The sequence below is a fragment of the Anolis carolinensis genome, chromosome 2, assembly GCF_035594765.1.
Source record: "Anolis carolinensis isolate JA03-04 chromosome 2, rAnoCar3.1.pri, whole genome shotgun sequence".
NCBI lineage: Eukaryota > Metazoa > Chordata > Lepidosauria > Squamata > Dactyloidae > Anolis > Anolis carolinensis.
In genome coordinates this window covers 219,299,785-219,309,397 of record NC_085842.1, presented here as the reverse complement: position 1 = coordinate 219,309,397, position 9,613 = coordinate 219,299,785, and the positions used below count along the sequence as shown (strand labels likewise).

Sequence of the window (9,613 nt, the reverse complement as noted above, 5' to 3'; positions counted from 1 at the left end):
CTAAGCTTTGCAAGATGATGCTAATTCTATCTTAACTTGCTTGCATACTAGTGCCATTATTGTTTTCCTCATCCCATCTTAGGCTCTCTGTGAAGCAAACACGTGTCTTGCAGCTGGATGAAGACGTTCTCTGTATCCGGTACAGCCCTAGCCAAAAACTGCTAGCTGTTGCCTTACTAGATTGCACAGTGAAAATATTCTACACTGATTCACTCAAGGTAACAAACATGGCTTTTGGCATTTAGATACATAATTCAAAGGAGCAATTTCTAAAGAAATTTATTTCAGGCATAAAAGTTTTTATGCAGATGCAATTTATAATATGGGTAAAGACTTAATAACGTGTGAGCAGCAAGATCTGTCTTAAATTAAAAAACACGCACAAGGTTGTTGTGCATTTTCCAGGCTGTATGGCCATGTTCCAGTAGCATTCTCTCCTGACGTTTTGTCCACATCTATGGCAGGTAACCTCTGAGGATGCCTGCCATAGATGTGGGTGAAACGTCAGGAAAGAATGCTTCTGGAACATGGCCATGCAGCCTGGAAAATGCACAGCAACCCAGTGATTCCAACCATGAAGACCTTTGGCAACAACAACACACACAAGTTTGTATGTAACAGTTAAATAAACAAATGATATATTTGGAAAGGTAACATTTTTAGGCCATGGAAAGATTAGGGTATTTTTGCATACTTCTCTAATGATGCTAGCCAGCATCATAATGAGCAGCCAGCTGCAGCCAGCTGCAACAAATCACTCTGACCAAGAGGTCATGAGTTCGAGGCCAGCTCGGAGCCTGGGTTTGTCTTTGTTCTATGTTAAGGCATTGAATGTTTGCCTTATTTGTGTAATGTAATCCACCCTGAGTCCCCTTCGGGGTGAGAGGGGCGGAATATAAATACGATAAATAAATAAATAATACATTTCTCTTGCCTTCTAGTTTTTTCTCTCTCTGTATGGGCACAAGTTGCCAGTACTGTGCATGGACATCTCTCATGTAAGTATGTTTTTGCCATCGCTCGTTGTTAAGTTGATAAGTAGCTGCTCTGCTCCATAGCAGATCCAGAGAATTTGCTTTTCTGTTTATTTTAATTGAATATGCAAAAATTCGATGTAGAATTAGTTCCCTGTCTGCCTTTGAGCACCAGGAAAGTAGTGTATGTTTGGTTTTTACTTGTACACACAAATGGGAGTTTGGCAAAATAATGTTTTCATGTTAAATTCTGAGATCCCCTTTTCCTCTGCTCTCTTGTAGGATGGGACATTAATTGCAACTGGTTCTGCTGACAGGAATGTGAAAATTTGGGGGTTGGACTTTGGGGATTGTCATAGATCCCTTTTTGCTCACGATGACAGGCGAGTAAATAACTATCAAAGGACATCTAGATCTAAATGATGTAAAATCTTTGCATCACTTCCCTAGCTCAGCTAATAAAGCAGGAGTTTGCTACAATTAGTAAGCCTTGCTTGATTAGTTGTTGCACCTTGCAATAGCTCTTGGGTGTGTGTGTCTATATACAGTAGAGTCTCACTTATCCAACATTCGCTTATCCAATGTTCTGGAATATCCAATGCAGTCTGCCTCCTGTTCGGATCCACATCTGTTTCTCTAGACAGCAAGGACTAAAATTTTTACACATTTAATTTCTGACAGTGTTGTTACTGTAATTTCATTTTATGCAATTCTATCTTTATTTGTAGTCAATATGTTAATAGGCAATGTTTTTGTAGTCATTTTTTTCAATACACTGTGATGTTTTGGTGCTAAATTCATAAATACAGTAATTACTGCATAACATTACTGTGTATTGAACTGCTTTCTCTGTAGATTTCTTGTAAAACACTATGTTTTGGTGCTTAATTTGCAAAATCATAACGTAATTTGACATTTAATAGGCTTTTCTTTAATCTCTCCTTATTATCCAACGTTCTGCCGGCCCATTTATGTAGGATAAGTGAGACTCTGCTGTAGTTATTTCCTCCTTCCCTCCTTACTTTGCTGCTAGGAGTCATGGTATACTCTACTTTGTATTTGCCTTGTGCTAGAAGCAAGTTGACTAAATTGCCATTTACCTGAGTAGGGGAGAAGAAAGAATCTCTTCATTTCACCTTGAGCTAGGAACTGTACATTTACTTGAGTCTTAATTTGCAAACAGCAAAATACATTTTCTTTGGGTTTGAATAATAAGATTGCTTCAAATTACTCCTCCTCCTTTGGAGTCTTTTAAACAGAGGCTAGATAGCCATTTGTCGGGGATGCTTTGTGTTTTACTTGCATGGCAGGAGGTTGAACTGGATGTCCCTTGGACACTCTTCCAGCTATCTGACTCTATGATTACAGCCTAAACATTTTCTCTAAAACAGAATGTATCACTTTCTGTTGATTGGAGTTTGCATTGACAGCAAATGCTGCTAATCATAAATGCTGCTGCCACCCTTCCCTTCTAATATCCCTCAGTGTTGTTGCATGGCTTTGTTTGAGGGATGTATTAGCAGTATATGTAGAGACTTAGGAGATGAAGAATATAGAAAGCAGAATGGAAGTAAATGCCATTTGAATTCTTTGCTGTATAGGAAGTCTGTATTCCCCCCCCCCCCCCTTAGTGAATGTTGGTACTTTTGAGTTGGTATTTTTGATGCTTACTCTTATTTAACAATATTTTTCTCATTCTTTAGTGTTATGTATCTCCAGTTTGTACCCAAGTCCCACCTCTTCTTTACGGCAGGGAAAGATCATAAGATAAAGCAATGGGATGCAGATAACTTTGAGCATATCCAGACCTTGGAGGTAAAATATTAGGAGCATTGGTTTCTCCTGCCGATGGTGGATGCGCTTCAAGGTGGGCTGCTTTTCTCTGCTCACTATCTCTATATCTGATTTGTAGGGACACCATCAGGAAGTCTGGTGTCTGGCACTGAGTCCCAATGGTGACTATCTTGTGTCTTCCTCTCATGACAAATCATTGCGTCTCTGGGAGAGAACAAGGGAACCACTTATTCTGGACGAGGAGAGAGAGATGGTAAGTAGACTTTACTTTTAAAAGTCTTTAACATTTTCTGAGCTATTCAGATTCAAGTTTGTGTGTCCATGTTTTATTTTCAGGTGTTGCTTATTTGATTCTCATTTCTCTGTTTCTTCCTTATTTGTGGTCTTATCAAGTTTTTCAACATAATGGTTTCACATTGTTAAAACTGTCAAAACTATAGATTTGAAATATTTTATTTGTTATAGGTTTCAAAAATATTCTTATCTGTGTGCACAAGAGAACATAGAAAGGGTGTAGAAGGAGGGCTTGATAAAAATGAATTAATTTAGTAAATAGTAGAAAATCTGTTTTGGGAATATTCATTTTTTTTACCGTGTTTGCTAATTCTGAAGCATTGATAAATTCATCTGCAGGAAAGAGAACTGGAGTATGAAGACAATGTAGCCAAGGAAAACCAGCCGGTGGTAAGTAATATTTCTTGCTCCTTGCTCTTGCTTGTGAGAGAGTTTCTAGAAGCCTCAAGATGCGGTTCCCTAATTAAAATAGAAAGTTAGGATTTTTGCATTTGGAGGATGTCAGATATGGTGATTGACTCATCCAAGTATATTTATCCTCCACTCTTGAATTGCCTTGTTTATGGTTAGTCATTTACTGTATATACTCATATAAGTCCAGAAATTTTATGCAAAAATTGACCCAACAACCTTGAGTTGAATTTTTAAAATTGTGTCAGAGGTGACTTAAGAAGCAGTGGCACAGTGGGTTAAACTCTTGTGCTGGCTGGACTGCTGACCTGAAGGTTGGGTTTCTGACCTGAAGGTTGCCGGTTTGAATCCACAAGATGGGGTGAGCTCCCGTCTGTCAGCTTTAGCTTACGGGGACATGAGAGAAGCCTCCCACAAGGATGGTAACACATCTGGGCACCCCCTGGGCAACGTCTTTGTAGACAGCCAATTCTCTCACACCAGAAGCGACTTGGGTTGATTTATCCATAGGTCAATGTAAGTACTATACCTTAACTCTAGGCAAAAAAGGAACCACCTTATTTGACTAAAGGGCTGGAAGGCTAGAGGCTAAAATCTCAGGAGAATCTAAAAGAAGGCCAAACCACCTCCACTCTCTCAGTATTCCTTTGATGAGAAGCATCAAAGAGTTGCCACTGCCATTCTCAGGATGGCCAGGAAGAGCAATCCAAGGATGTTAGAAAGGATAAACAACAAGGTGAAAATTATAGATCTCCTGGTAAGCTGAAACTCAGATTTGAAAGCGAGCTCAGAGACAATGCCTCCAGAGTGGAGAAGATCATTGCAGGAGTAATGATATATCTCCCGAAAGCTACAACTGTCATTTTGAAAACAGCAACCATTTTGAAAATGAGCTCTGAGGAAATGCCTATAAAATAGAGAAAGAACATTGCTATAGCACTGATAGCTCTCTTGGTAACCTGCAACTGTCATTTTGTAAACAGCAGCCATTTTGAAAACTGGAGCTCAGGGATGATACCTCAAAAATGGAGAGAAACATTGCAGTAGCAGTAATAGCTCTCCCAAAAACTGCAGCTGTCATTTTGAAAACAGCAGCCATTAAAAAAAAATAAACAATAGAAATAATTTTGGAGGCTGAAAGATTGAAAGAGGAATGAATATTTTGATCCCTCCAGCTTTCAGCTTCCATAGTTCCTAACAGCCAGTAAACTGGCTGGGATTTCTGGGAGTTGGAAGTTCAAAACACCCGGAAGGACAAAACTTGCCCATGCCTGGGAATGTTTGTAACACCTGGAAGGCCACATGTTTCTGTAGGCCTTTTGTAGAGGGTGCGGCGGTTTCACTTAAAAATGTATTTTTGCTTCTTTCTAGATTGCTGGAGATGCTCAAGGAGAGACTGGATTAGCAGGAAGAAAAAACATTGAGACTATCAAGGCAGTGAGTTTTCCTCCTGGAATGCTTCTTGACAAGTATTCACACTTGTAGAAGGAAGAAAGGACTTAGATAACTTTCTCCTTAAAAAAAATACAAATCACAAACTTTATGTGTGCAATTTCTTTGCAGTACTCCATCCATTCCTCTTACGTAGTGCTTAGAAATTATTTTTATGGAAATGCAAACTTTTAAATCAGTTGAATTAGTCTACATTCTGTTTGCTTCAAGAAGAGATGAAATTCTCTGCAATATGTAATATGTCCTTTGTGCAACTAAGATTCTTTGTTAACATTGACAATAGTCACCTTGAGAATTATCTTCCTGAATTTTTAGCAGTTGTACAGCTAAGAGGGAAATAGCTGAGGGAAATTATATTTTTCTTGTGTCAGAACACATTTACTAAAGGGTGCTGAAACCGAGTTATTACTGAGTACCCCGATTAAAATCACACAGGCACTGTTCATTCTTTCAGCACTAGGTATAATCATTTATGTGCAAATTTCTACTCTACATTAACCAAATAATGTTTCTTTTTCAACTTTTGAAGTTCTATTTTTGTATCTACAGGCTGAACAGATTATGGAAGCCATTGAACTATACAAAGAGGAGACTGTCAAGCTGGAAGAACATAAAGCTATCTGCAGAGCTGCTGGAAAGGAGGCAAGGAAGGATCTATTCTCTCTTATTCGATAGTCAGAGCAGTGTGAACATCCTGTTTTTTTATTTAAAAATTAGAAGAAAAAGAAAAACCAAAAGACAAGGAGGGTCTAGGCAACATCTCAGTTTTTCTTCTGGCTCTGTGCTGTAGTCCACTGCTTCTTAAACTGTGGATCCTGATCCCAATGGAACCCTCTTAGCTAAATATAGGTGTCCCAGTTTTTTTCTGAATGTCACCTAGTGGCTGTTTTAGATCAGTAGTTTCCAACCTTTGGGCCTCCAGGGGTTTTGGACATCAACTCCCAGAACTCCCAGCAAGCTTACCAACTGTTAGGAATTGTGGAAGCTGAAGTCCAAAACACCTGGAGGCCCAAAGGTTGGGAACCACTGTTTTGGATTGTCGCAAATCTGTTGTGTAATGTTTACTGTGGTCTCTGCAGAAGATGCTTCAGGTGTACTTTATAAAAAGGAAAATCAGCCTGTTCAGCAAGCTTTGCAGATGCAGATGTATTATTAGTATATTCTTTATTTTTATTAGTGTATGTGTGATTTTAATTAATGTTTTAATGGATGTTTTAATAATCTAGGTTTTAATTTGTAGGAATGTATAGGGTTTAACTGTTATTGTTTATTTATTATATGTGTATAACATCAAATTGCTGCCTGTTGTGAGACTGCTTTGAGTCCCCCTCAGAGTGATAAAGGTGGGATATAAATGTAAATAAATAAAATAAATACTTTATATACCTATATAACTGGGAACATGTAAATGTTTCTCTGGCCAAAAGGGGTCCCCAAGTAGAAAAGTTTAAAAAGCTCTGCTCTAGTCTTATTTAAACACCACTTACTTTCATAAGTGTAGGACTAGGACCCATATGTATATTGCAAGAATGCAACTAGCATCATTGAAAAATGAAGATTTTTGTTCCCGAGAAAATCTCAGTTCAGAGTTAGAGATTGAATCTGGAATGTCAATTCTGCTAAGGTTATTTCTTTGTGAATACCATTACACCATTTCTAGTTTTTCTTTTCTAAGGTATTTCTATTGCTCAGTATGTGTGTGTTTGCGTGTATTTATACACATAGAAATGCTGCCCCATGGTATCTGCTGGGGTCTGGTTCTAGGATCTCCTTGTGGATACCAAAATCTATGGCTGCCCAAGACCCATTATATACAATAGAATAGTAAAGCGTGTCCCTTATAAGATCATAAAATCAAGGTTTGTTTTAAAAATATTTTCAAATGGATGATTGAACTGGTGAGAAAGGAGGGTCAACTGTATGTATGCATGTCTATATATGTGTATATTTGTGTGTATGTGTATATATACACACACATCAGTGTCAACTTTGATTTATTGCAGCTCCCCAAGTCACCCTATTAACAACAGCCCTGCTCAGACCTTGTTGACTCAGAGCCATAGCTTCCTTGATGGAGCTTATATTTCTGGAATTCAATTTCTGGCATTGAATTTGATGCAAATTCAAACTGTAATAGATAAATAAAATTACTAATCTATCAATTTAACTCGTCTAGGTATTTAATAGCAGTGCTATTAAATACCATGTTTCATTGCATAACAGTCACAGGTAGCTGAGGTTTCACCACATAACAGTCATGCTCCCCTCCTTTTTTAAGGGGGAAAGGGGCTATATTATGTAGCGAAATGCAGCAATTTTGTTGAACCTAGCCAGAACATTTAACATAATTACCTTCTTTGCTGCCAGATTCAAAATTGTCAAGTGGTGCGGAAATGAGTTAGTTTATTCATTAAAAATTATAAAAATAATTATGTGTAACAAGATCATTGTTCCAGGGTTAAAAATGTCATTTCCTAATTGGTTCTATTATAAAAGCAAGGAAAAGGTTTATTAAACTGCAAAACAGTTATTTTTGCGAGGCATCCTGCAGCACCTTTTGCTGTAGTTTTTCAATGAATATCTGAGTCTCAACCAATTCAACATAGTTTGTGGCAGCCACAAAAATGAAGCTTCTGGAGTATAATAACTACTTTCAAAGTAGCGTAATTACCGCACAATTAAACAGGAAATAATACTTTCAAACCAGGAACAGAAACTTTTTCAAACTTCGTTATATAGTGATATAAGAGAAAAAAATGATTTCAGGAAATGAGACTGGCTCAGGGTCACAATAGAAGCAGCCATTTTTGAAAAATGTTATTCTTTTATTGCATTCATCAAACAGAACAATATATGGCAGATGGTGAACTATTGAAGCATCCACTTGTTCATTTCAACTCAGAATACTTTGGAAATTGAAATAAGGAAGTACAATATGTCTAGAGAGAGAAGTGTCCCTGAATTGTAATCTATTTTCTGTTTGTAGGTTCCTCTTGCAGTAAATCCTGTTCTCCGGGCTTATGATAACATTTCAGTAAGTGTGGCTTGCCTTCTGGTTTTGAGACACGAGGGATGGTGTTCTGCTTTTTTGTCTCTGCATAGGAGCAGATCAGATTTTTAGAATTTTAAAGATGTATCCTAAAAATTATGCTTCCTATTTATTGAAGTAGGATAATATTTTCTAGTGGAGATATTTCTATAAGAAATGTGATCTAACATGCCTGAGCTAACCATGAAATCTAACTCATCTCTCTCTTTAGCCTTCTGGTTATGTACTAGAAGTTCTGAAGAAGGTGAGGTCCAGGTGAGTGTCGGAGAGCTTCTTGCTGTTGGGGACCTTTGTATTGGTTTTTAGAACAAATTAAAATCGAATGTCTGCCAGTTTAAGATTAAAACTGTTATGGATGATGCTGTAACCTTTTTGGAAACTCTTGTTTCAATGATGCTGTAACCTTGTTTGGAAACCCTTCTCCTATCCTAAGAGTTCGAAATATTTTAGATAGCTCCCTAGCAATATTGGGAGCCAACAAACATAACAGAAAAGGAATCTTTAGATTCCTGTCTAATCAACTGATGCATGGGAAATAAGCCAAGAGTGGGTGGATTGCTCTCCCTGCAATTCAAGAAGGAACATTCATTTTAAGTATGAACTTCTCCTTTTATACAAGTGGTCCCTGCTTCATTGTGTAATCACACACATTTCTCTTCTAGGAAAGCAGGCAGTAGCAAATGTCATCATTCTTGGCTCAGATGTCTATAATAGTTGATTGCTATTTTAATGCTAAGAGCCATCTGATAGCAGGGGTGCAATTATAGCTTGATTTCTAGAGTGAGAGGGACGTTGAAGCCTTATTATCTTCTCTTTTCTACAGTGAATTGGAAGAAGCTCTATTGGTGCTGCCATTTTCATATGTATTTGACCTGCTTGTGCTCTTCGATCAGTATCTTCAGTTGGGTTCAGATGTAGAGCTGCTTTGTCGGATTCTTCTGTTTTTGCTCAGGTAGACCTCATAGACAGAAAATATGCAGAGAACTATCATAATTCAGAAATAGTTAGTCTCATGGCTAGCTCAATGCCTTGATGTGGATTATTGGTTCTAACCAAAGAGCTAATAGAAAGATTGCCTTTCATAACTACTTACTGTTTTCAGAGACATTCAGTTAATTAATAGGGAAGTGTCTACAAGTAATTACCAAAGTAGTGAGAGTCATTGCTGTCTAAGTAGAACTTCTTACCAGCACTTACTGCAAACATTCTATTTTGGCAAACTGTTTTTAATGTTCCATTCAGACTTTATGATCAGAGAAGAGCCTGTAGACTGCCCAGGCAAATAATAGTTGGATATAATAGTAAGTTGATGTCTCTCATTCATTGTGTTCTCTCAGAACTGATCAGTATCACAGTAGTACTAGATCTTTTAACCCGACAACCAGAAGGCCAGTAAGAAAATAAAACTTTAAAATGATCAACCATTTGAATTTTGAAAGGATTTCTTTGTTGTACCTTTAGGATACATTTTGGACAGATCACAAGTAATCGGCTTCTTGTTAAGGTGATGGAGAATGTGAAAAAAACCATCATTTCTAAAGTCAGTGAAGTGAGGGTAAGTGAACATTTGTGAGTACTTGCTTAGTATAAAAAGTACACAGTTTGAGTGCCAGTCCAGTTTTTGTTAACATTGAAGCTT

General features: G+C 37.6%; 2 protein-coding genes across 6 annotated transcripts in view; one reads left to right on the top strand and one right to left on the bottom strand.

Annotated features, from left to right (window-relative positions):
- The window catches only part of spag17 (sperm associated antigen 17), a 133,123-nt gene that overhangs the window by 11,462 nt on the left and 112,048 nt on the right, over window positions 1–9,613 (bottom strand). Inside the window, exon 48 of one of the 5 annotated variants that reach the window (XR_010003338.1) lies at window positions 3,361–3,521. The exons of the other annotated variants lie outside the window; for them this stretch is intronic. The gene's annotated coding sequence lies outside the window, so the exon portion shown is untranslated. The remainder of the gene's footprint in view (window positions 1–3,360; window positions 3,522–9,613) is intronic. 5 annotated transcript variants of the gene reach the window in all.
- wdr3 (WD repeat domain 3) overlaps window positions 1–9,613 on the top strand; it is a 33,369-nt gene that overhangs the window by 22,431 nt on the left and 1,325 nt on the right. Inside the window, exons 15-26 of the mRNA XM_008115273.3 lie at window positions 83–218; window positions 942–998; window positions 1,257–1,357; window positions 2,678–2,789; window positions 2,887–3,021; window positions 3,402–3,452; window positions 4,845–4,910; window positions 5,475–5,567; window positions 7,912–7,959; window positions 8,186–8,229; window positions 8,798–8,926; window positions 9,436–9,529. Coding sequence (XP_008113480.1) covers window positions 83–218; window positions 942–998; window positions 1,257–1,357; window positions 2,678–2,789; window positions 2,887–3,021; window positions 3,402–3,452; window positions 4,845–4,910; window positions 5,475–5,567; window positions 7,912–7,959; window positions 8,186–8,229; window positions 8,798–8,926; window positions 9,436–9,529 — 1,066 coding nt within the window. The remainder of the gene's footprint in view (window positions 1–82; window positions 219–941; window positions 999–1,256; window positions 1,358–2,677; window positions 2,790–2,886; window positions 3,022–3,401; window positions 3,453–4,844; window positions 4,911–5,474; window positions 5,568–7,911; window positions 7,960–8,185; window positions 8,230–8,797; window positions 8,927–9,435; window positions 9,530–9,613) is intronic.